The sequence below is a fragment of the Erythranthe guttata genome, chromosome 5 (assembly GCF_056151865.1).
Source record: "Erythranthe guttata isolate IM_541 chromosome 5, IM_541, whole genome shotgun sequence".
Classification (NCBI taxonomy): domain Eukaryota; kingdom Viridiplantae; phylum Streptophyta; class Magnoliopsida; order Lamiales; family Phrymaceae; genus Erythranthe; species Erythranthe guttata.
The window spans coordinates 6,014,051-6,039,838 of record NC_142537.1 but is presented as its reverse complement, the minus strand read 5'-3'; the positions used below and the strand labels follow the sequence as shown (position 1 = coordinate 6,039,838).

Genomic DNA, 25,788 nt, shown 5'->3' with positions numbered 1-25,788 from the left:
AAATAATCGGAATTTTTGGAATTAATTTCAAAAAAATAAATGGGGTTGGAAATCGAAAATTTCATTTCTTTTATATAATCCCAATTTCAATAAAAAAATATCAGAAAATATCCGAATACGAAATTTTGGAAATCGAAATGAAAAAAGTTATTCCAAAATCGAAATTGGAAATTATGTTCCACCTTTCACCAATATAAGTGGAGTAATAAAGTGAGTCAAGGTAGACCGTTAGACGGCACCGTTTAACGGGTGACAAGTGCCAATATTGAGGAGCTCTCTTGACCCACGGAACGAAATCCCCAAGAGGCGTGTACACAGTGCAGAGAGAGAGAGAGAGAGAGAGAGAGAGAGAGAGAGAGCATTTCATTTGCAGCCAAACAAATACTGAAATACCGAAAAGGCGCCATTCAATTTTGCATTGCTTGCCCCCAATTCCAAATACACACACAGACGCCATTGTTACGCTGAGGAGCATGGCGTCATTGCTTTTGCCTGCCCCAAACCCCTCTTCTTCTTCTTCTCTTTTCTCCCGCTCCTCTTTTCCCCACTCCACCTTCTTCCATCGAAGAACCGCCGTCGTATGCTCTCTCTCTCTCTCTCTCTCTCTCTCTCTCTCTCTCTCTCTCTCTCTCTCTGTTTGTTTGTTTCGTCAGGACTTTTTTGTTTTTGACTGATTCAGTGGAAAACCTCCGCTAATTTTTGTGCTTATAATTCGATTCTGTGACGAATCCACGTAATGAACATTCAATTTGGAGTTGGACTGTACAAATATTTAATTCATGTTTTTTTTTTTTAATTCGTTTATGGAGTGGAGAGTTTGCAGAATTTGTTATGAGAGTTTTTTATGCCTAATGTTTTTCTTTTGTTGTTGTTCGATTATAGAAATGCGAGCTGACGGAGCCAGTGAATGGAAAGCCTTTTGTTCCTGTTCTCAACGATCAAATATTACCAAAGTTCTTGCAATCTAAGCGCCTCGAGAATGCCGTTAACAAGAACAGTAACAACAAGATTAAGATATTTTCCGGCACAGCGAATTCCGCACTTTCTCAGGTGAATCTTGCCAACTTGACTTCGATTCTGTTTGTCCAGCCAAACAAGGCATACATGGCCTTTCTATTAAAATCAGTAACAGATGTAGCTCGGGCGACGTAAATTTTGCCTCAAATGCATATGTATTGACAATTATAGATGCTTTACCTATCGGCTACGACACGTGACTTCCATTCTTGAGTTTCCAAAAGGCTAATAGCATGTGGTTTTCATTTTCAAACTATTCTTTGTGTTTCCGATATTTATGGTAGTGATAATATTCTCATTGGATACTCTCTGTATGGAACCAAATGTACTCGCTCGTTTTTACTGTTTTATGAATGACATGGCGCGGAAGTTAGTTGGAAGGAACAGGAAATGTTAGTAGGTCTGGACACCGATTTTGTATCTGAAAATTAGTTGTATTTCAGAATGGATAAACAAGTGCATCCACTTCGGTGTTTTGTTCAGGAGTGAGTTGTTTAGTTGCTAGCTATCCTTGTAAATGGGATAAACTTGCATCATTTGTGTATGTTGTCCATTATATCTTAATTCTGCTCAATTCTATTTTCTTGTATCAATTCAGTGTTAAGGGATTTTGTTTAATATGAAAAAGAGCTAAAAGAATGAATGTGGTCTATTTATTTTTGTTTATGTTTCTGTTTACGTTTACTTTTAACCCCATTGGCCTTTTGTTTAATTTCTTGTATTGATGAACAACTAAAAACATGATGTTGCTTTATTCTTATTTTTGTTGCACAATTTTCTTAATAGTTTGGCCCCACAGAAAGCTTTTCTATGGATCTGCTGCTGATGTAATGTTCAAAATGCATTTAACACATAACGAATAAATACAGATTATGTAAAGGAGAGAGAAAAAACAGAGAAATGAAATCGAGGAAGTACTAGACATCAGTAGGACATGGTTGTTTATTTTATTGTGTGATTATAGTAGTTATTTTTCCCCCTCTGCTATATCTTGTATAGTCATTTTTTAACTTCTGTTATTTCATTTGATACTATAACTTTCTATCACTTAGGAAATTGCATGGTATATGGGCCTCAACCTTGGAGGAGTGAACATCAAGCGATTTGCTGACGGAGAGATTTACGTTCAGTTGCAAGAGAGTGTTCGTGGCTGTGATGTGTACCTTGTCCAGCCCACCTGTCCTCCAGCTAACGAGAATCTTATGGAGCTTTTGGTAATGATAGATGCTTGCCGTAGGGCTTCAGCTAAAAATATCACTGCAGTGCTCCCTTACTTTGGATATGCTAGAGCTGATCGAAAGGTTTGTCTTATGAGTTATGATATATGTTACCTTCTATAATGACAAAGATGTTAAATTTTCATGCGGTTGATCTCGTTTCTTTTTGCTGTCACTAGACCCAAGGACGTGAATCAATTGCTGCCAAATTAGTAGCCAATCTAATCACAGAATCAGGTGCAGATCGAGTTCTTGCTTGTGATCTCCACTCTGGGCAGTCAATGGGTTACTTTGATATTCCAGTCGATCATGTTTACTGTCAGGTATTGTGTCTGCTAAAAAAAATTCCTCCTTTTCTTATTATTTTTAATGTTATTTATTATGACATGTTTTTTTTTTGCTTGGTTGCTTTGTGCGAAAGCCTGTCATCCTTGATTATCTTGCGAGCAAGAAGATATGTTCCAGTGACTTGGTAGTGGTATCTCCTGATGTTGGAGGAGTTGCAAGAGCACGTGCTTTTGCCAAGAAGTTATCTGATGCACCGTTAGCTATTGTGGACAAAAGGCGTCAAGGGCACAACATTGCCGAGGTAGTTATAATTTCCATCTTAGCTATTGTTTTCATATTGTCTCATGTTGATATATTCATATGATGTAAACAAATAGTCATTTTCTTGTCTGGATGAGATTAACTATGGAAAATGAAAAGACTGGATCATTAGATTCGTTTAAGATTACTTAGGAGGTTTTTCAGAAAAAAATGCATTCTCGGGTAACATAATATTTAATGTAATTTATACGCAATGGTGGTTTTGTTGTTGTCAGTTATCCTTCAATGCTTAATGAAAAGTTTCATATTGTCTGTCACTGTACTTCGATGATTGATACTAACCTGATTGAAGTGTCTTATGTTTGACTGTAGTTCGTATTTTCTTCTTCGTTATTCTTCATAAAGACCAAGGAATAATTGTCCACTTTTTTCAGGTTGTTGTCCTGTTTATAGAACTAGTGCGCAGTGCCTAGATAAATATTATCAACTGTAGTATTTTTTAATCAACGCTAGTAAGTTTCAACAATTTTGTTGTCGTGCTTTACACTATCAGCTCTTCTCCAGTTTAGTGATGAAATGTTAGTAGAGGTGAGTTGAAGATGGCTGACGATAAGCAGGAAAGGTAGCTTGTAGGTTCTTCAACTTCAAAGGAGTAAATAGACATAATAAATTAATTTCGTGATATATGTACAATTCACCAGCTAAATTTGCACGTAAAATTCATGGTTTTTAGCAGCTTTTATAAAGGCAACAGCTTTTACAATTTTTAGCATTTCTCATTCTTACTCTAAAAATAAGCACTTCTTCAAAAGGAAATGCGTTCGCAAACATGTCTTATGTCTATAATGTATTTGTAACTGCTTAGTCCAATTTATACACGCGGACGACAAATAAGGATTTTCGCAATAATCACTATGATAACAATCATAAAGTAGTAGCCACTTCTAGAAATATGGTGACATCAGACTTAATCACTGAAAGCACACCTTTACGAAGTTCCCATCTAAGGTTGCAGAAATGATGAACCATTGACGAGTCGCCTTTCTAATGTACTGTTAACTATTTATGTTGAGAATCTCACTAAAGTATCTTATCTAGCTTGCATTTTACCGATCATTGTGAAAAGTTTCCTCCACATTACTCTTTTTGTAAAACTTATTAATTTGTTTCTCTTCGTTTGGTCCCACATCTTTTTATTTGTTGCAGGTAATGAATCTGATTGGTGATGTAAAAGGAAAAGTTGCAGTTATGGTTGATGACATGATCGACACAGCCGGTAAGTAGAACCATATCTGATTACATAGCAGTCACTTATTCAGAGTTGCACAAAATGTACGTTGTTATTTCGAAAGTTCCATTATCATGTTAATTGAAAGGTATAATCAGGGATATATTTTTGTAATTAAATTATTGAAAACCATCTTAACTCATGTACTAAGAATCTTTTTGCTTTATTTGTCAGTTAATGTTTAGTAATGTCAGTAGGATCAATTTGTGTTATTGTATAATGAATGTTAGCACTTACCTCTTGATGATGCACGGAAGCTGTAGCTGGAGGTCGTACGTATCATTTGTTTTCGGCTGTATTATTTTCAAAGTAATGTAGTACTTCCTATTTTTAAGGGGAAAAAATGGATATTTTGAAACGTAATTGTTGGTCCTATAGAGTTTTGTGGTAACTAGGATTGAATGTGAACCCAAAATATACTGGCTGAAATTCACATATAAATCTCAAATTGAACTTTTCGGAATAGCATCTCATAAAGTTTAATAGCAAGCAATAAGTGATGGAATATCTGAACCCGTCGTTGATATTTGTTGGAAGCACAACGGGCTTTGCTTCAAGCAAATGTATATGCTTAGAGAATTCTGCTGCTTTTCATGTGTAGTATGAATTTGCAGTTGATTCTGTCATTTTCTTTCTTTTGAAGCCATGAAAGCTAAAATTGTTATTTCTGGTTGCAATAGGAACTATTGCCAAAGGTGCAGCTTTGCTACATGAGGAGGGTGCTCGAGAAGTTTATGCATGCTGTACCCATGCTGTTTTCAGGTATGTTTCATGCAAGCTATATTGGAGAAAGAATTATCGTGCTTGCGCATTCAGAAAAGAATTTAATGTGTGGACTGTGGACATGTTTGTTCTTTTGTGTTAGTGCTCCGAGCACATGCTCATTCTTGCAGGAAACAAAATATATGTATTAGAATAGGGGTCGACTAGAATAAAACAAATAAAAGATATTACCCAACACGGTTACATTTTTTAGATGTTATTTGATCCTTAATTCTTCTCTCCAAAAGATTATATCATAAATGATCAAGAAATTTTGGAGTAGAGCTTTCTGAATTAGTAAACAGCAAATCAACTTTTAACAATTTGGACAGAAAGGATTACTTGTCTTCCTTTTATGAAATATCAACTCCGAGATTAAACACTAAATTTGCTACAAGCAGTATATAATAAATCCGGATGACAACGTTTAAGACAGTCTTCATCTACCAGATTATTGACAGTACAATTATGCAAGAACTTTCAGTTGTCTGGAGTCGTAATCTAGAAGTTAATTTCACCATTTTTTTGTACTCAAGTCTCTTATGATGCGACGAGGGTGCATTTTCATTTAGAAGCACCATGTTATTGTTTATTTTCTATTTTCTGACATTGATTCAACTCAAATAATTTGTTGTTGTGGTTCTTTGACAGCCCACCAGCCATCGAGAGGTTGTCCAGTGGCCTATTTCAAGAGGTGATTATTACAAATACTGTTCCTGTAATGGAGAAGAACTATTTCCCACAATTGACAGTTCTATCAGTCGCTAATCTCTTGGGCGAAACGATATGGAGAGTTCACGATGATTCTTCTGTCAGTAGCATTTTCCAGTGAAGATCATCGATTTGCAAGGAATATGGATGGTGCTAACAAATTAGTTCTTACGTCGCTGATCGAGAGAGCTTATAGTGGGACTCTTCTCTATTGAATTCAAATTCATTATCTTTTTCCACCCTTGTATCTGTAATTTATTTTCGCCCACACAGTGAAAACCACACACCTGCTGAAGGTGCCGGGCCGATATATGTAGGAGTTTAAGAACTCGATGCCTGGCTGTAGTAGAACCACTTTCACATTGATTGAGCCAGAATATTGCTCTTCAATAAATTTGGGTGAATCCTTTCTTTGTGAAGAGAATGATTTCTGGATTAGCAGAAAGATACTAATTGTTTTATGCTCTTATTGATTTTGATTTTGCAGCTACTAACAGTACTTAATAGCAGCACAAACTGATGTTTCTGCGGCCTAAATTTTGGTAACATAATTGATTCTTGTATGTAACAGGATTTGAATTTAAAATAAAAATAAACATTATATATATATATATATATATATATATATATATATATATATATATATATATATATATATATATATATATATATATATATATATATATATATATATATATATATATATATATATATCTTACTAGCATTTTCATTGGGATCTCATGTTGTTTTTCACAATTATTTCGTACCGTTTGAGTTTGATACTAACGATAAAGCTCGTTGGTATGTGAATTTGAGTTTCTAACTTTGAAACCAGAAGACATTTGAGTTTGAGCATACCAAAACTCGGCTAAATGGCCCGGTTGTCACCCATAATTACACACAATGATACTCATATATTTTAGGGTAAATTACAAACACCCCCTCAGGTATGGTCAATTTACAAAAAAAACCATCTTGTTTGGATAATTATATCTACCCCCTCAACTATAATTTTTTTTTTACACATCCACCCTTATGGTGTCAAATTCAACATAATCATCTAGATTTCGTGGAATGTGCTCTAGCTTGTACTCGTTTTGTGTAAAAATACAGTTTCTAATGCACCACAATCTGATACATACAAGCCAAAAAACACATATTATGATCATCTTGCTTCAAAATGTAGAGTTCGAATGGGATAAAATGGGTACAAAAGTGATAATATTCCATATAATCTCGAAGATTCCACTAAATTTGAGGAGTTGAGGGGGTGGTTGTAATTATCCAAACAAGAGGGGGGTTTTCGTAATTTGACCATACCTCAAGGGATGGTTGTAATTTACCCTATATTTTATTCAACAAGAAAAGCACTTCGAATTGTTGATTATTCGAGTGTTATTGGTATATATCAACTCTATTTCTATATAACGGAATGCTATTGGATCAAATGACAAAGACATTGTTAAGAAAATATGGCCTTTTTCGGATGAAATGAAAATTGGATACACGTGAGAGGAGAAATATTTCCAATGTAACTTGCATTCACCCTCACAAACTATGATTATTTGGTAACACTATAACCCACACATTTGAAATTATGACATCCACCTCCCCTATATTAAGTTCATATGGTCTATGTAGCACGACCGCGGAAACGGAGATACAGGAAAACAGGAAAACAGACACGGAAAAATGCATGTTTCAAAAAATGAAAATACGAGGACTTGGGGGAAACGTATACATATTAAAAGTATTGGATGTATTTATAGATATGCTATATAAACATATATAAGTTTTTATTTATATATAAATTCATTTTATACATTTCCATACAAATGTATTGAAAATAAATATTAATATCGATTTTAATTTGTAATCGATCATTAAATCGTGTAAATAATTAGGAAAACAACAAAAACATTAGCAAATTTGATATTCACAAATATGTTTCTAATTTATTGCAAAATGACACATAAGGTATCCGATAGGTATCCTCGAGGGCCGGACATGAAACACGTGTGGAACGCGGATACGTTAAGAAATTGAAATTTCGTGCTACATGGCATATATCGACCGTGCACATTTGAAATTTTGATATCCACGTCTCCTACACCAAATTAAGGCCATTTAGCGCGTTCAACACATATAAAAGGGTAAATGGCACTTTACCCCCCAAACTATAGTGTCTTTTGCACTTTATCCCATGTACTAATTTATTTTACAGATGTTTACCCGAACTCATAAAATACTGGCACGTCGCCCTAAAATTTGCCGGAATCGTTCATTTTTTGCCGGAATCACACTCACATGCACCTGCACATGATATTTTTAAAGGTGCAATTGTCAATTTCCCCCCATCTTTTGGAGATGCATTAAATCAAAGAAATAGAAAATTAATATTAAAAAATATTTGCAACAATCGTTTTTAAATGCAGAAGGTAGAGGAGCTGCAGAAGCTGGGAGATGATGATATAGAAGAGGGGAATGAAAAAGGAGTAAAACAAATGAGCAAAAAATAGGGGTAAATTGCTGCCAAAATCGAGGGAAAAGGGGGCTAGGGTTAAGTTTTGTGCGAATTGACAATTGTACTTTAAAAAATCTCATGTGCAATGCACGTGACTGCATGAATGTGATTCCGGCGAAAATTGGACAATTCTAGCAAATTTAGGGCACCTACCAATATTTTACGAGTTCAGGTAAAATTTGTAAATGTTTTTAGTCCAGGCGGTAATGTGCAAAAGGCACTATAGTTTTGGGGGCAAAGTGCCATTTACCCTATTTAAAACGGTGGTATCACTTCCTCTAGGCTATAATAATTTTGCAATCACACCCCATCATTCATTATCTTATATATAAAAGAAACAAACGTTGGGCAACCCTAAGAAACCCTAATGATATTTCTGTAATTATTTATTTTTAGTATTCTTTTTTACTAATTTTCTAACTATATTTTCTACAATTATCAAAAATGACACTGAATCGTGAGGAATCCTTCTGGCTTCAATCTCCTGTTTTTCATCAATATCTGTGAAATCTTAAGAAATAAAGATTATAAAAGAAAGAAACGTTGGGCAACCCTAAGAAACCATAATGGCATTTCTGTAATTATTTATTTTTAATATTTTTTTTACTAATTTTCTAACTATATTTTCTACAATATAATTATCAAAATTGACACGTGATGAATCCTTCCGGCTTCAAGCTCCTGTTTTTCATCAATATCTCTAAAAGCTTAAGAAGTAAAGATAGAAATTTGATTTGTTATATTTTGATTATAAATCTTAATATGCAATATTTAAAAAAACTAATATTATATATAATATGAATAATACTACATTATTAAATTTTACTATGTACTATATTTTCTTATTATGTATTAAATTGATTATTTTTTTTACTTTTCAAATAATATCTCGTGCATCACGCGGGAAAAAAGTGCTAGTTCTATTAATGCTTAACTGTCTAATTTTTTTTAAGGATACCCAATTGTCCTTAATTTTGTAATTAAATATACAGAATTTTTAGAAAAAAAATTGATAAGTTATAAATCAGAATGAAACAATCAATGATTATAAAGTCACAAATCACACGCACCAGATAAAAATCACTCTAAATACGTTCGTAAATTTTTGAAAAATAAAACTGAAAACTATAGAAATAAAAGTAAAAATTAAGTACATCTATATGGTTGACTGCGTGTTCATCAACATCAACAGTAGTGTAGCCGGCAAACTCCCATAATTAAGGAGATGTGAATGTCAAAATCTCAGATTTCCAAAGTATGATAATTTTGGGGGATTAATTTCAACATATTATGTATTTGGGGTGGGATTGTCAATTAATTATAACTTAAGAGGTAAAAAAATCCAAAATAAAGAGTTCATCCGGATCTAGGGTTTTAGGCGGCGCACCGCACCGAAGGCCCATTTGAAGGTGTCTAGGGTTTTACTTCGAACAACCCAATAACGAAACCCTATAAATACCCCCTTTCTTACTCTAATTCATTCATCCCACCTCCGCAGCTCCTTCTCAATTTCAACTATTTCCACAAAATAATTTCTTATTAAATTATCGATTCATATATAATTTTTTTTTTTTTTTAAATCAGCAGTGATGAATAATTATTTTTGTGCCGGAGACGCTAGCCGTCGGTGATGGCGCTAATACCTCTAAGAAGTTCTGAGCTTTACTCCTCTCTCTCTCTCTCTCTCTCTCTCTCTCTCTCTCTCTCTCTCTCTCTCTCTCTCTCTCTCTCTCTCTCTCCCTCTCTCTCTCTCTCTATTTGTTTTTAAATTTAATTTTTATATATTTGCGAAGTGACGATTAATTCAAGTCTGTCAATCCACTGATTTATTGTGAAGACAAAATTGAATCCCGACAGGTTCTGATCGCTCTTTCTCTCTCTACTAATCTTTTTTTCAAAAATATATATTTTTTTATATTTAATTATTAGAGAAATTTTATGATTAATTATAAATTGGGTAAGTGATGAATATATTTGTCAAATGGGTAATTTGCATCTGAATTTTTCTATGTTGCTAAAACACCTTGGAGAACTGATGCCCTTTATTCAATCGTAATCGTTCTTATTTGTGATTAATTATAATATAAAATTTATATTAATTATTTTTGATATATTGGATTTTAATTTTGTATATATTGTTTTTTGGGGTAAATGATGATTCTTTTTGTCAAATGGGTAATTTGCATCTGAATTTTTTTATGTTGCTAAAACACCTTGGAGAACTGATGCCCCTTCATCCTCTATATTTTTCTTTGCTAAAATAAATGCTACATTCATTTTATTCTTTTTTAAATAAATTTAAAGTTTCTTTTAAGATATATAAATATTTTTTGTAATTATTTAAAGTATCGATGAAAACGATGAAAACAGCTAGTTTCGGCCAGTTGGTATATATTCAGTGTGAATTTTAATATAGTAAATTGGCATTACCATTGCGAATATGCGATTGGGTTGGATTGTAATACCCCTGTCTTCTTTTCACTACAATTCTCATTTTTTTTAATTGTTATTTTTTTTTCAATTTTCTGATAATATATTTTTATTTCTTGTTTCTTGTTTTTTTTTAACTTTTTTTTTGCCGTTAGGTGTATTAATTAACTATGAGCTGAGGCATATTTCATTAGAGAATTAATTATTAAAATTGTTGTTGAAGAATGAAATTGACTACTAAATGTAAGAATACCGTAAATGTAAATCCAACACAATTCAACAAAAAAATATTCAAACAATCAACCTGAAAGAGTAACAAAACACAACTAAAAAAAAACAAATGAAAATTAACTAATTTTTACAAAATAATAAATATACAAAAAATGTATTTGATTTATACAAATTGGATTATGGCCAATGACAGAAAAAAAAAACAAACCATCTCCCCAAATTCGTCTATGCATGGCAAAATTCGGAATTAGGCGTGTAAAACGGAGTTTTTATTGTTGGTGCCAAGGTTTTAAATACGAAATACAGTTTGTCGATGTTTTTTGAAATTTTCTGAATTTCCGAAAAAATCGGAATCGGATTTCATTTTCTAGATTCCAAAAAAAATTGTATCGGAATTGGAACTTATAAAAACACTTGCGAAAAAAATTGGAAATTTTTTGAAAAAGTGTTTTCTGATATCTTCATCCCTATAGGGAATCAATAACCAAATATTCATAAATTATTTAAAAAAACGTAATAATTAACCTTAATTGACTATTGAACATAGTTGATTAAATGTTGATTGGCTATTGAATATAGTTGATTAAAACTTACCATAGTTGATTTAGAGGGGCAAAGTGAACTTAGAGGGTGTTTGGCTAAGCTTATTTTAAACAGTTGATAAGCTCTTACGTCTGATAAGATGTTTTTAGAGCTGATAAGCTGTTACATCTTATTTTTATGATTAATTTATAGAGTGTTTGGATAATGAGCTTATTTCCTATTTTTTACTCATTATAAGATCTTAAATAAAAAGGTGGGGTAGAGGTACTTATTTAAAAAGATCTTATTTGGTCTCCAATAGCTTATTTAAAAAAAAAATAAGATTTTTTTTTTTAAATTACCAAACACTTTGGAAGAGCTTATAAGCTCTAAAACATCTTATAAGCTCCTTTTAACATTTTATTAGCTTAGCCAAACACCCTCTTAGCAATCTAATGAAGGACCTTTCTTTTCTTTAATAGTCTAATTCATATTTCATTCTTTGAGATATTACGTAGTTCACCCTTTTTTTTCACTCCTTTCATCCTCATTTTCGTTTTTTTTAAACTAATTTTTTTTTATAAATTTTATTTCTTGTTTCTTGATTTTAAACTCTTTTTCCACGTATAGACGTGTTAATTGACTATGAACAGAAATAGGTTTCATTAAGAAACTAACTGTTAAAACCTTTCAATGAAACTTAACACAATTCAACAATAAATATTCAACCAATAAACTGTAAAAAATAATAAAACACAACTACAAAAAGCAAACAAAAATTAACTATTTTTTACAAAACAACAAATATACATATAAATTGTATTTGATTTATACAAATTGGATGATGTATTGACAATGACAAAAGAAAAAACAATATCTCTCAATACCCCAAATCCGACTACATTGGTAAATATGGAATCAATAGCTAAATATTCAAAAATTAATTGGAAAATGTAATGATTAACTTTTATCGACTATTGAAGATAGTAGATTAAAACTTAACATAGTGGGGATTACAGGTCCATCGTGAGTGGTTTTTTTTGCCCGTACCGTCTTCTACCCTATGTATCAAAAAAACCTTAGATCTACTGCTTCATTGTTACCACACCGTTGCCGCACCACACCATCACCATCCCCACTACCGTCACCACAAAACACACTGTCTAATTTCAACCCGGATGGAGATTGATCTCCTTATTCTCTGATGACAATAATAGATCTACTTTCATGATGAGAAGTGCTGCTGTTGCTCCGGGCAGCTTGCTGGAGCGTTGCCATGAGGTCATAGAACATAAGGGGGGGGGGGGGGGGGGGGGGGGGGGGGGGCGAACAATTTCACCTAAAATAATGAGTTAAAGTATCAAAAAATACTGTAAAACTAGTTCTGGAGTGACAGTAGTCTAGATATACATGAATTCAACTACAACAGATCATATAAGTATATGATACAACATATCCTATTTTAACCAGCTATAACCCTCTACCATTTTCATGATTAAATCATCACAATTTTCATGATTAAATTGTCACACATATAGTTCTGAACTAGAAAGAAGACGGGTATGATAATTAAACACATCGCAGAACATCAACAAATAATTATTTTTTTATGCAACCCTAAGATACAAGCCATCTGATAACAAAGAACACTACATGTGAAGAATCTAGCTGCACTACGAATTGCAACATCTACATTATAATCAAAATTTTGATTCATAAAGTTTGGACAAGAGGGATTCTCAAAAGCATCTTATAAAAATGAACCTCCGGCAACCAATTTCACACAAGTTACACTAATTACCCCAAATTGCAATGTTTATATTCGTCTTCTCATCATACTTCACCATTCCAACAACATAAACATAATAAAGTATGAGAGAACCATAAAATCCCCAACCTTATTTCACCCAAGCAGAAATGTTTAGATATACATGTAAAACTACTGTATCAAAAAATAATGAGTTAAAGTATCAAAAAATACTGTAAAACTAGTTCTGGAGTGACAGTAGTCTAGATATACATGAATTCAACTACAACAGATCATATAAGTATATGATACAACATATCCTATTTTTAACCAGCTATAACCCTCTACCATTTTCATGATTAAATCATCACAATTTTCATGATTAAATTGTCACACATATAGTTCTGAACTAGAAAGAAGACGGGTATGATAATTAAACACATCGCAGAACATCAACAAATAATTATTTTTTTATGCAACCCTAAGATACAAGCCATCTGATAACAAAGAACACTACATGTGAAGAATCTAGCTGCACTACGAATTGCAACATCTACATTATAATCAAAATTTTGATTCATAAAGTTTGGACAAGAGGGATTCTCAAAAGCATCTTATAAAAATGAACCTCCGGCAACCAATTTCACACAAGTTACACTAATTACCCCAAATTGCAATGTTTATATTCGTCTTCTCATCATACTTCACCATTCCAACAACATAAACATAATAAAGTATGAGAGAACCATAAAATCCCCAACCTTATTTCACCCAAGCAGAAATGTTTAGATATACATGTAAAACTACTGTATCAAAAAATAATGAGTTAAAGTATCAAAAAATACTGTAAAACTAGTTCTGGAGTGACAGTAGTCTAGATATACATGAATTCAACTACAACTGATCATATAAGTATATGATACAACATATCCTATTTTTAACCAGCTATAACCCTCTACCATTTTCATGATTAAATCATCACAATTTTCATGATTAAATTGTCACACATATAGTTCTGAACTAGAAAGAAGACGGGTATGATAATTAAACACATCGCAGAACATCAACAAATAATTATTTTTTTATGCAACCCTAAGATACAAGCCATCTGATAACAAAGAACACTACATGTGAAGAATCTAGCTGCACTACGAATTGCAACATCTACATTATAATCAAAATTTTGATTCATAAAGTTTGGACAAGAGGGATTCTCAAAAGCATCTTATAAAAATGAACCTCCGGCAACCAATTTCACACAAGTTACACTAATTACCCCAAATTGCAATGTTTATATTCGTCTTCTCATCATACTTCACCATTCCAACAACATAAACATAATAAAGTATGAGAGAACCATAAAATCCCCAACCTTATTTCACCCAAGCAGAAATGTTTAGATATACATGTAAAACTACTGTATCAAAAAATAATGAGTTAAAGTATCAAAAAATACTGTCAAACTAGTTCTGGAGTGACAGTAGTCTAGATATACATGAATTCAACTACAACTGATCATATAAGTATATGATACAACATATCCTATTTTTAACCAGCTATAACCCTCTACCATTTTCATGATTAAATCATCACAATTTTCATGATTAAATTGTCACACATATAGTTCTGAACTAGAAAGAAGACGGGTATGATAATTAAACACATCGCAGAACATCAACAAATAATTATTTTTTTATGCAACCCTAAGATACAAGCCATCTGATAACAAAGAACACTACATGTGAAGAATCTAGCTGCACTACGAATTGCAACATCTACATTATAATCAAAATTTTGATTCATAAAGTTTGGACAAGAGGGATTCTCAAAAGCATCTTATAAAAATGAACCTCCGGCAACCAATTTCACACAAGTTACACTAATTACCCCAAATTGCAATGTTTATATTCGTCTTCTCATCATACTTCACCATTCCAACAACATAAACATAATAAAGTATGAGAGAACCATAAAATCCCCAACCTTATTTCACCCAAGCAGAAATGTTTAAATATTAGATTTCGCTTGTTTTGGTTACCATATCTAATTACTCGAGAATCATGAGAAGGTTTGAAATTTTTTGAAGACTAAAATATACCATACGACAAGGTTTTTGTGGTTGTGTATAGATCGAATAAATTACCTGAATATAATCACAGGCGTTCTAAATAACTTTCATATAGGTTTGAAGCTGAGCTATTTCGTCTGGCCGTATATTCATCGCCATTACTGGAGAAGTCGAGACTCGTGATCGATGTACGTACGGTAGAGAAAACCCTCGACGGCCAAATATTTCTTCTCAAATGGACATTTCCCTTTCTTTCCCAAATGTACGTACGGTAGAGAAAACCCTAGGACATATACCCAAATGAATCTAGCTCGGGGGGGGGGGGGGGGGGGGGGGGGGGGGGGGAGGGGGGGCGAACAATTTCACCTAAAATAATGAGTTAAAGTATCCAAAAATACTGTAAAACTAGTTCTGGAGTGACAGTAGTCTAGATATACACGAATTCAACTACCACAGATCATATAAGTATATGATACAACATATCCTATTTTTAACCAGCTATAACCCTCTACCATTTTCATGATTAAATCATCACAATTTCCATGATTAAATTGTCACACATATAGTTCTGAACTTGAAAGAAGACGGTATGATAATTAAACACATCGCAGAACATCAACAAATAATTATTTTTTTATGCAACCCTAAGATACAAGCCATCTGATAACAAAGAACACTACATGTGAAGAATATAGTTGCACTACGAATTGCAACATCTACATTATAATCAAAATTTTGATTCATAAAGTTTGGACAAGAGGGATTCTCAAAAGCATCTTATAAAAATGAACCTCCGGCAACCAATTTCACACAAGTTACACTAATTACCCCAAATTGCAATGTTTATATTCGTCTTCTCATCATACTTCACCATTCCAACAACATAAACATAATAAAGTATGAGAGAACCATAAAATCCCCAACCTTATTTCGCCCAAGCAGAAATATTTAAATATTAGATTTCGCTTGTTTTGGTTACCATATCTAATCACTCGAGAATCAGGCGAAGGTTTGAAATTTTTTGAAGACTAAAATATACCATACGACAAGGTTTTTGTGGTTGTGTATAGATCGAATAAATTACTTGAATATAATCACAGGCGTTCTAAATAACTTTCATATCGGTTTGAAGCTGAGCTATTTCGTCTGGCCGTATATTCATCGCCATTACTGGAGAAGTCGAGACTCGTGATCGATGTACGTACGGTAGAGAAAACCCTCGACGGCCAAATATTTCTTCTCAAATGGACATTTCCCTTTCTTTCCCAAATGTACGTACGGTAGAGAAAACCCTAGGACATATACCCAAATGAATCTAGCTCGGGGGGGGGGGGGGGGGGCGCGAACAATTTCACCTAAAATAATGAGTTAAAGTATCCAAAAATACTGTAAAACTAGTTCTGGAGTGAAAGTAGTCTAGATATACACGAATTCAACTACAACAGATCATATAAGTATATGATACAACATATCCTATTTTTAACCAGCTATAACCCTCTACCATTTTCATGATTAAATCATCACAATTTTCATGATTAAATTGTCACACATATAGTTCTGAACTTGAAAGAAGACGGTATGATAATTAAACACATCGCAGAACATCAACAAATAATTATTTTTTTATGCAACCCTAAGATACAAGCCATCTGATAACAAAGAACACTACATGTGAAGAATCTAGCTGCACTACGAATTGCAACATCCACATTATAATCAAAATTTTGATTCATAAAGTTTGGACAAGAGGGATTCTCAAAAGCATCTTATAAAAATGAACCTCCGGCAACCAATTTCACACAAGTTACACTAATTACCCCAAATTGCAAAGTTTATATTCGTCTTCTCGTCATACTTCACGATTCCAACAACATAAACATAATAAAGTATGAGAGAACCATAAAATCCCCAACCTTATTTCACCCAAGCAGAAATGTTTAAATATTAGATTTCGCTTGTTTTGGTTACTATATCTAATCACTCGAGAATCAGGAGAAGGTTTGAAATGTTTTGAAGACTAAAATATACCATACGGCAAGGTTTTTGTGGTTGTGTATAGATCGAATGAATTACCTGAATATAATCACAGGCGTTCTCAATAACTTTCATATAGGTTTGAAGCTGAGCTATTTCGTCTGGCCGTATATTCATCGCCATTACTGGAGAAGTCGAGACTCGTGATCGATGTACGTACGGTAGAGAAAACCCTCGACGGCCAAATATTTCTTCTCAAATGGACATTTCCCTTTCTTTCCCAAAAGTACGTACGGTAGAGAAAACCCTAGGACATATATCCAAATGAATCTAGCTTACAGGGTAAGTCCACTGTATTTTAGGTGAAGACAATTAAAGATGAACCTCATAGGTGTCCTACAGAATTTAGGAATAAGAGTGCCAACTCCACTTACCTTGCAGAGCAGTACTTGGAACATTTTCTTGAAGACCCCTCTATGTCTATTAAATCATTCAGAAAGCTGGTGAGAAAAGAAGTGAAGGTGTATGCACATAGGCAAAAGCTATACAGAGCCAAACAAAAAGCCATTAGAGAAAGTTCATGGCAATGTGTATGAGCAATACTCTAGAGTGAGACAGTATTGCCATGAAATTCTAAAAACCAATCCTGGTTCTACTGCAGTAGTTAAGGTTCAGGGCCCTCCAATATACAAAGATCCTAGATTTCAGAGGATTTTTGTATTTTTTGATGTAGTGAAAAGAGGTTTTGTAGAGAGCTGTAGACCAATTATAGGATTGGATGCTTGTTTCCTCAAGACTCCTTATGGTGGGCAGTTGATGGCTGCTATAACTAGAGATGGGAATAATCAGATGTTCACTTTAGCTATTGCAGTATTTGAAAGTGAGTGTAGAGAGAGCTGGACTTGGTTTTTAAATATGTTGATTCATTCTGTAACTGGTTTTGATCTAACTTCATGCACCTTCATTTCTGATAGATAGAAAGGATTAGTTGAGACTTTTCAATCAATTATGCCAAACACAGATCACAGATTTTGTTTAAGGCACTTGTATGCAAACTTCAAGCTGAAGTTTAAGGATAAGGCATTGAAAGATCTGATGTGGAGTGCAGCAAGGGCTTATTTGGAGGAAGAATTCAATAAGAAAATGGATGAGATCAAAGCCTTATCGAATGAGGCTTATGTTTGGTTAAAGAAAATCCCAACCAACTTGTGGTGCAAGCATGTTATCTCAGCAATGCCAAAGTGTGATCTGTTGAGCAACAACTTGTGTGAATCCTTTAACAGCTACATCAAGGAAGCTAGAGAAATGCCCATTCTTGCAATGATGGAGGCTTTGAGGAGATAATTTATGTGCCGAATTCAGAGTAAAAGACAGTGGATAGAGAAATGCACTCCCAAAATTTATCCTAGGATACAAGATAAATTGAACAGTATCAAGACAAGGCACTTGAGTTTGAATGTCATATGGAAAATAAGGGGCTGTGGGAAGTGACATTAGGAAATAAGGGTTGGGTTGTGGACTTTAGAAAAAAGTCATGCAGTTGTAAGGAATGGGACATGACAGGAATACCATGTACACATACCACTTGTGCACTTATGTCTGAGCACAAAGATGTAGAGGATTATGTGAGCCCTTGTTTCTCTATTGACAACTAAAAGAAGGCTTACAGTTATACTTTGACTCATCTGGCAGACCATTCACAATGGTCAATTCCATCAACACAAGCTGAATCACTGCCAATCTTGCCACCTCCATTCAAGAAATAGACTGGCAGACCAAGAAAAATGAGAAAGAAAGGATATGATGAAATCAATGTTGGAGGCAAAGTGACAAGACAAGGAAATGTGCAAACATGCTCAAACTGTGGTGATATCACTCACAACAAAAGAAGGTGCAAGAAGCCTCCTTCACAAAAATCAAGAAGTGCTGAAAGAACAAAGAATGTAGAAAGGCCAAGAAAAAAAAAACTAAGGTTATGTCTTTTCAGACCTCCTATGCAGGTATTTCTTCATCATAAATAATATGTCTTTCAATTTCAATAAAATATTACTCATTTAAATGTTATGGTGGCAGAGTGGTGCAAATAATGGGTCTCAAGTTCAAGTTAACAATTTTTTAGATGGGTATGGCTGTTTAGCCTTTCTATTCAAGTATGAAATGACATTTATTATCTTGCTAATTTTATTGGAAATAGTCTTATTATAGATACAATGAGTTTCCCTTGTGATATTCTGAGTTCTTTGCAATCAATTTACGTAGAAATATGAAGATACTAAACATTGCAAATATCTTCACATATCTCCCTATCTTATTTTTCTTGGAAACTGCACATTCTAGTGTTTGGACATTTTCTTTCAAGTGTTTGTTTGCTTTTGTCATGTTTAGAATAATTTCATGAAGTTCCTCATTGTACAATTACAGTTTTTCATTAGTAGCCTCCATTAACTTTATCTTTTTATTCTTCTCATCCAAAAATTTCAACAAGCCTTGCCGAATCTCCAGCCCCTTTGGACAAATCTCAGGCTCCAACCACTGATAGTACTTGCAACCACTTGATTTCTGTTAAGAAACTAATACGTATATTTATACAGTTACAAATACTATTTGTAAATGATGATTGGAATGAATATGAAATATTATCTTACATCCCAGTTTTGAAAGCTTGCAAATCTTCTTCCTGGATTGAGAGGAGTCCAAGCTGTTCGAGTTACATCATGTTTATGGCACCTGCATGTTGTGCCTAAAAAAAATTAGACAAATAGTGTCGTGATTTGTGACATTAATGACAATAATCTTGTGAATTTGAGCTATTACTCGATATTTTTCAATATTAAAAAAAAAAAGGATATCAACGTGCTTTATAAAAAGGAAAAAAGAAGGGAAAAAATGGAAAATGAAGAAATTTAGAGAAAAAATGATGAAGAAAAAAGTTGTTGAAAACCTCTATAACCCACACAAACATATATATACTAGTATGAGGGGCAAAATGGTCAAAAAATGTTCCAACGGGTATAAAAACGGCTAATAACAGTAAAGTCAATGCGCCACATCATCATCCACTAACAGATTCGAAACGGATGGGCCATTTTGTTACGTTTTGTAGTTCAGAGGGGTGTTTGCGATAGACCCCATAGTTCAGGGGTGCAAACTGTAGTTTCCCCGTAAATAAATATATGTGTATTGAAAACAATTTGGTTAAACACGTTTTTTTTGTCTAGCAGTGTGCTTTAAGTGGAAAGGCGGTGTAACTGTAATTCTGATCTAAAGTGAAGGACAGTTCAGACATTTCACGGCGGATAGAGAGCTATGTGTGTAACGATGAAATAGGTATTTTAGAGCTAAAATCCCTTCCTCCTCCTATATATTTCCTTTTTTCGATTATAAAAAAAAAAAAAGAATTCCACAAAAAATGGCGAAAACACTGGAGCTTCCGATCATCGACCTCGCTTCCTCGGATCGTATCGCCACTTGTAATTCCATTCGTCAGGTAAATTTTCTTCCGCCGCCGTTGGATTAACACCTCCCCCCCCCCCCCTCTCCCGATTTATAGTTGTCTCCGTTTTTGCTTTATATTGTTATTAAAAATTACAGTCACTTCCCACAAAAACAAAAAAATTAAAATTAAAATTACAGCGGCTTTCCTGGTTCTTAGATATCAGGAAATTAAGCATGTTCTTTCATATTATTTTCTTCGAATTTGTATCTTCGGTTATGGTTATGTTTTCAATGTTACTGGTCGGAAATTCAACTATATGTTTTTAATTGTAAAATTCAATTATACATATATGCTTGTCACGAGTGTTTGTAATCCAAGCATCCATTTGTGAGCTTCTTTTATTAGAGAGAACTGCGGCTCGATTTCTTTTTACGGTGCGGAAAGATATAATTTTCGACAATATGTTGAACTTGAGATTGTAAATTATAATTGTGGCAAGTCGAGTTCTTTTATATGTGGTTTCTGGTACAGGCGTGTACGGAATGCGGTTTCTTTTACCTCGTAAATCATGGGGTGGAGGAGATCTTGTTGGAGAAAGTGCTTCAAGGGAATAAAGCATTTTTCTCGCTTCCCGTTGAAGAGAAAATTAAACTCAGTCGCAAGGAACATAGAGGTTACACAGCACTGTATGCGGAGAATCTCGACCCAAATTCCAGTTCGAGAGGTCTTTAATTTAATCCTTTATTTATTTATTGCTTTGTTGATTTTCTATATGATTCGGCTACCTTTTTTTATTTTTTTTGGCATATATTTATCCCGATAATCTATGACGCAATGGAGTGTTGGAATATTTTTGATCCATGAGAACCCATAAAGTTCAAAATTCAGTGATAGAATTTAATATTTATCATTGTGATAACATCCTATTGATTCGGTAGGGTGTCAACTCCGGTGTAAATAGAACGGATATATATTAGAAAAGGTATCTAAACAGTTGCTGCAAAAATAGTTTATGAAAATTTAAGGCAATAGTGCTCTTGGAAGTTAGCAGTTCGATTTCTTGATCTAAGGATTTTGCATTTTTAATTCGTTTTAATAACATAGCGTCAATACTCGATAGAGTTGTTGACCCATCACGCTGACTTTTCCCACGTTTAAGAGTGCAGGTGACTCGAAAGAGAGCTTTTATATTGGACCTCTTGAAGACATAACATCACATGGATATTTGAATCAGTGGCCACCAGAGGGTATTTGAAGTTTGCATTTACATTTTTTTAATGTTTATTTTTTCGTTTTATTTTTAGTTTTTTTTTCTTTTGGGAGGGGTTTGATCCTTAAATGGTAAATTGAATAACGAGTCTTTTTTGCTTTACAAGAACACATTTTTTTTCCAGCACTCCATGTATCCATTACCTTTCTTCTATGTTCTTTTTTATCCCCATAAACATTGTATTAAATCTTAGTGTTTCGTTTTTATGGAGAGTAGACGTCGATAGCATGTGTGGAGAAAATTGATTGCATGGTTTTAGGAACCTTTATATTTAGAGTCTTGGTAGTTAAGGTTCTCTTCTTTTTCCGTGGATGCATTTTTTATTGGATTAACGAAATTTGAAGTTTTCTTCATTTCCACTGTCAATTAAATTCAGGATTTTCATATGTAATGAATTGTGTTTGAGTTCTTGATTCCAATTACGCGAACAATTTAAAATTGTACCCTTTTTTTAGGGATCTTCAGAGGTTTTGCCAAGCTGGAGGTCCACCATGGAAGATTATTATAAGCAAGTATTGTGAGTCTTATATAAGTACTATCACATTGTATTGTTTTCATACTCGCGTAGCGTAGATGATCCTTGATATTTAATATGTCCTCTATGAAATGTGGTAGATCAATTTGCAATATTCTGAAATCGAGCATCTCCGTATCTATTCACTGACTTGTGTTGGATAGAAATTTCCTTACTTTGCATTGCTACTTCACAAGGGAAGTTACCTCTCGATAAGAAGTATCCTCGAGTTTGACTCTTGATTTATCTTTGTTAATTTACTTGACTTTAAAATCATTGCATTTCTTTACAACTTTGTCAATGTGTCTCGTTTTGTATGTTTACATGGATTAAATTTATTCTTGGTTGAAATGGAACATTCTGAATATTTTCCGGTTTCATGTGTTAGGAGTGCTGGTGAAAGACTTATCTCATTGATTGCATTAGCACTGAACTTGGAGGAGAATTTCTTTCATGATGTCGGTGCATTCGATCCACCAAATGGTTTTCTTCGTTTGTTACACTATCCAGGTTAAAGGAAAACACTAAACCATCTTTATTTATATTGCCGTGAGTTTTACGTTAAAGTACGTTGCAAAAAATCACTTCTTTAGAATCACCACTTAATGCAGACAAAACAGAAATTGTATTTGCATGTCAATTTCTCTTCGTAACTTAACAGTTGGAAGTTAAGGCCAAATATTATGAATACCAAGTGGATACTATATATATAAATGGGTTCGTCTTTCTTTTCGTCTTGTTGTACAGGTGAATTGAGTTCATCTAATGAGGAAATATACGGTGCTTCTGCCCATTCGGACTATGGGATGATAACTCTTCTAGCTACAGATGGCGTTGGCGGACTTCAGGCATGTCTACTTAACTGCTCATTCAATTTTTTGCCGACCAACAATTTTCAATTTCTTATTTAATTTAATTTTATTTTATTTTTTCCCGTTGACAGGTTTGCAAAGAAAAATTGAAGAAGCCACATGTGTGGGAAGATGTGCAACACATCTCCGGGTATGTTCATAATTCTACATGTCAATTATGAATAATGCTCCCTGCATTTGATACTCAACTTTTCACCGTCACGGCAAATTAAGTCATCTGCTTAACTTTTTGGCAATTGAAACATAGACATAGTATATAAATCTAATATCTTCTTATATATTTAATAACTATAAATGAATAAAAATCCTACTCAGTTACTAAAACTAACCATTTCAACCGAGATATTTAATTTTTATAACCATCATGTGTTTTTCAACTGCAGGGCTTTCATTGTCAACATTGGCGACATGATGGAACGATGGACGAATTGTTTGTTTCGGTATTGTATCACTTAAAACACATCAAAACCTCTTTTCAGATACTATGTATTATATCTTTACGATGGTATTATTTGCTCGTAGTTGATTTCAGTTTTGTTTTTTTCTTTTTCTTTTTTTTATTATTTCTGTGTTCTCTTTTCATATTGCTGGATTTTGCAGGTCAACATTGCATCGAGTGATGCCTAGAGGTCAAGAAAGATACTCGGTAACTAGTTGTTCTTTGTTTGTCATCCATCTTTTGATTAAACCTTCGGTTATAAAAGCTTTGCGTTCAAACTGATACTTTTTATTGTGTAACTAATAAGTGAAACTATCTATAAATCAAAAGCGACTAACCATTGCAAACAAAGACGATATTGCTACGAGACCATGTTCGTAAAAATGTACTACGACACTGAATTTAGTTCACAAATATATAGAGGAGGAAAGATGAAAAGATAAAATGAAATTCCTTGAAGAAAAATCTGTATTTCCTAGCTCGGTTTTCATCGGTAGTAATTGCTCGTATTGAAAAATTCTGACGATGGCTTTCTTTCGATTGAATTAGGCGGCTTTCTTCTTAGATCCTAATCCAGATTGTGTGGTGGAATGCTTAAAGAGTTGCTGCAGTGAGTCAACTCCTCCTAGGTATGGTCAGAAAGTACTCTTCTTGCACCAACATAACATGTTACTCTAGTTAAAAATTAAATGTATTTATCGTTTAATTTGCCTCAGCTTGTCTAGCTATTTAAGTGGTAGTACTTGATTGAAGCCGACTTCGTTGAAATATAATAAATAAATAGAGATAATCATTCTATTATTCTCATTGAACAGAATAATGTAAACAAATTATATGCATTTATATAATTATATTAAGAAGGCTAACATTTGAAATAAATTAGTAGTTTACTAAATAGTAGTATAATTAATATCACAAGATAAATGTTATTTTATTTATATTATATACTCCCTCCGTTCCTTGTTAATAATTGTTTTTAGCTTTGCACAAGTATTAAGAATCTCAATAAATGTGTCTTAATTTTAGGAAAAACACATTAGAAAGACTAAAATAACCTTGATCATTTAATGATGTGTCAAAAGAGAGTTAATACTTAAAGTTGAATTAATAATGTTAAAAAAGGAAAAATTGCATTTAATGCAGTATTGGAAATTTTAAAGTGACAAATAATATGGAACGAAATATTTTTAAAAAGAGACAGTTATTACGGAACAGAGGGAAGTATATAATAGACTATGAATGCTTTAAGTTTTAATTTTTTATATTTATTTTTAACGTGCATCGAAGCTACTGAATGTTAGTGTTGGCTGGATTAAAGTGTGGACTCAAACAAGCCATGTTTGCCCAATCCCTTACGTTTGTGCGTGTTTGTGCATTGCAGATTTCCCCCGATACGCAGTGGTGAATACCTAAACGAGCGCTTCAAGCTTACATATGGTGCAGGAAACTAGTCTAATTAAAATGAAGGTTTATGACTTGGCTTTACTCAGGTGAATATATATTACTACTATTCCAACTTGTGTTAAATTCTCTCAAGATATTGAATACAGGCACCAAAAACGTGTATCTTATTTTTAAATTTGATTTTATATTTGTTCAGTTTTAGTTTGACGAGTTCTGTTTTATGATTGTGTATTCTACCTTTTCGATTAGGCTTAATTCCACTTTGCACCCTTGAAATATAATTTTTTGGCACGTTGCACCCTTGAAAAAAATTAATAGCACTTTGAACCCTGGAAACACAATAAATCATGTATAATGAACCCCGAATGAATTTTCAAAGCTAATGGAACTATGGAAGTAATTTAATATTTTTTAGTGGTAATTTTTTCAGGATGCCAAATGTTATTTTTTTTTTTTAATATTAATCCTTTTGAAATTGTAAAGTGCAAAATTAAAAAAACTACATCTCATCAATATATTAAAACAAAAGTTCACAAAAGAATATTTCAAATCCTTCTGCTATTTCGTTATTTTTGAAAATTATATTTTCTTCCAAAGATTTTTACTGATTACAATAAAAAAAATCCATCAATCGAATGATTTAGTGAATTTTTTTTTTTTTTTGGTAAGAAATTATAGTTTTTTCTTCAGTAATTCCTTTTGATTTTTTTACGCTTGAATTAATGTTGGAGGTAGAAGAAAACAATTTATTTTAATAAAACTTAAAATTACTCAAATTAAGTTCTAAATATCCTATTCAGAGTGCATTCTGAA

General features: G+C 33.2%; 3 protein-coding genes and 4 non-coding genes across 9 annotated transcripts; all 7 read left to right on the top strand.

Moving 5' to 3' along the window:
• Positions 1–222: 222 nt before the first annotated feature.
• Positions 223–6,013, top strand: LOC105976628 (ribose-phosphate pyrophosphokinase 1-like). Its single transcript, XM_088818735.1, has 8 exons — positions 223–578; positions 883–1,050; positions 2,070–2,318; positions 2,414–2,557; positions 2,656–2,823; positions 3,990–4,059; positions 4,752–4,833; positions 5,485–6,013. The coding sequence occupies exons 1-8, from the start codon at positions 474–476 to the stop codon at positions 5,663–5,665; spliced, it is 1,167 nt and encodes a 388-aa protein (XP_088674861.1). The 5' UTR covers positions 223–473; the 3' UTR covers positions 5,666–6,013.
• A 3,636-nt stretch (positions 6,014–9,649) lies between these two features.
• Positions 9,650–9,731, top strand: LOC148770499 (small nucleolar RNA U61). The gene has a single exon (XR_016031452.1). It is a non-coding gene; the product is annotated as a small nucleolar RNA U61 (small nucleolar RNA).
• A 124-nt stretch (positions 9,732–9,855) lies between these two features.
• LOC148770498 (small nucleolar RNA snoR14) lies at positions 9,856–9,936 on the top strand. The gene has a single exon (XR_016031490.1). It is a non-coding gene; the product is annotated as a small nucleolar RNA snoR14 (small nucleolar RNA).
• Positions 9,937–10,020: 84 nt separating this feature from the next.
• LOC148770497 (small nucleolar RNA Z101) lies at positions 10,021–10,112 on the top strand. The gene has a single exon (XR_016031482.1). It is a non-coding gene; the product is annotated as a small nucleolar RNA Z101 (small nucleolar RNA).
• Positions 10,113–10,210: 98 nt separating this feature from the next.
• LOC148770496 (small nucleolar RNA Z101) lies at positions 10,211–10,302 on the top strand. Its single transcript, XR_016031480.1, has one exon. It is a non-coding gene; the product is annotated as a small nucleolar RNA Z101 (small nucleolar RNA).
• A 7,263-nt stretch (positions 10,303–17,565) lies between these two features.
• On the top strand, positions 17,566–18,384 carry LOC148770495 (uncharacterized). Its single transcript, XM_088817873.1, has 2 exons — positions 17,566–17,920; positions 18,062–18,384. Exons 1-2 carry the CDS (start codon positions 17,566–17,568, stop codon positions 18,382–18,384), a joined length of 678 nt encoding a protein of 225 aa, XP_088673999.1.
• A 1,919-nt stretch (positions 18,385–20,303) lies between these two features.
• Positions 20,304–25,194, top strand: LOC105976793 (azadirone synthase LFS). 3 transcript variants are annotated; one of them, XM_088818732.1, is made up of 11 exons: positions 20,304–20,527; positions 21,008–21,200; positions 21,643–21,723; positions 22,212–22,263; positions 22,649–22,770; positions 23,008–23,108; positions 23,204–23,262; positions 23,516–23,572; positions 23,733–23,778; positions 24,121–24,200; positions 24,953–25,194. In XM_088818732.1, exons 1-11 carry the CDS (start codon positions 20,450–20,452, stop codon positions 25,020–25,022), a joined length of 939 nt encoding a protein of 312 aa, XP_088674858.1. In that variant the 5' UTR covers positions 20,304–20,449; the 3' UTR covers positions 25,023–25,194. The 3 variants fall into 3 exon arrangements, with proteins under 3 accessions (XP_088674858.1, XP_088674860.1, XP_088674859.1); XM_088818733.1 differs by having other exon boundaries at positions 20,419–20,527; positions 21,636–21,723; XM_088818734.1 differs by lacking the exons at positions 24,121–24,200; positions 24,953–25,194 and having other exon boundaries at positions 20,364–20,527; positions 23,516–23,637.
• The last annotated feature ends 594 nt before the right edge of the window (positions 25,195–25,788 follow it).

Excerpts from the sequence above, each read along its gene's own strand:
- LOC105976628 (XM_088818735.1), top strand. The coding sequence starts at position 474 with ATGGCGTCATTGCTTTTGCCTGCCCCAAACCCCTCTTCTTCTTCTTCT. Across the intron at positions 579-882 it reads TCCATCGAAGAACCGCCGTC|AAATGCGAGCTGACGGAGCC; the intron begins GTATGCTCTCTC and ends GTTCGATTATAG. Across the intron at positions 2,824-3,989 it reads AAGGGCACAACATTGCCGAG|GTAATGAATCTGATTGGTGA; the intron begins GTAGTTATAATT and ends TATTTGTTGCAG.
- LOC148770495 (XM_088817873.1), top strand. The coding sequence starts at position 17,566 with ATGCACATAGGCAAAAGCTATACAGAGCCAAACAAAAAGCCATTAGAG. Across the intron at positions 17,921-18,061 it reads AGCTATTGCAGTATTTGAAA|ATCACAGATTTTGTTTAAGG; the intron begins GTGAGTGTAGAG and ends TGCCAAACACAG.
- LOC105976793 (XM_088818732.1), top strand. The coding sequence starts at position 20,450 with ATGGCGAAAACACTGGAGCTTCCGATCATCGACCTCGCTTCCTCGGAT. Across the intron at positions 23,263-23,515 it reads GATGTGCAACACATCTCCGG|GGCTTTCATTGTCAACATTG; the intron begins GTATGTTCATAA and ends TTTCAACTGCAG. Across the intron at positions 23,573-23,732 it reads TGGACGAATTGTTTGTTTCG|GTCAACATTGCATCGAGTGA; the intron begins GTATTGTATCAC and ends TGGATTTTGCAG.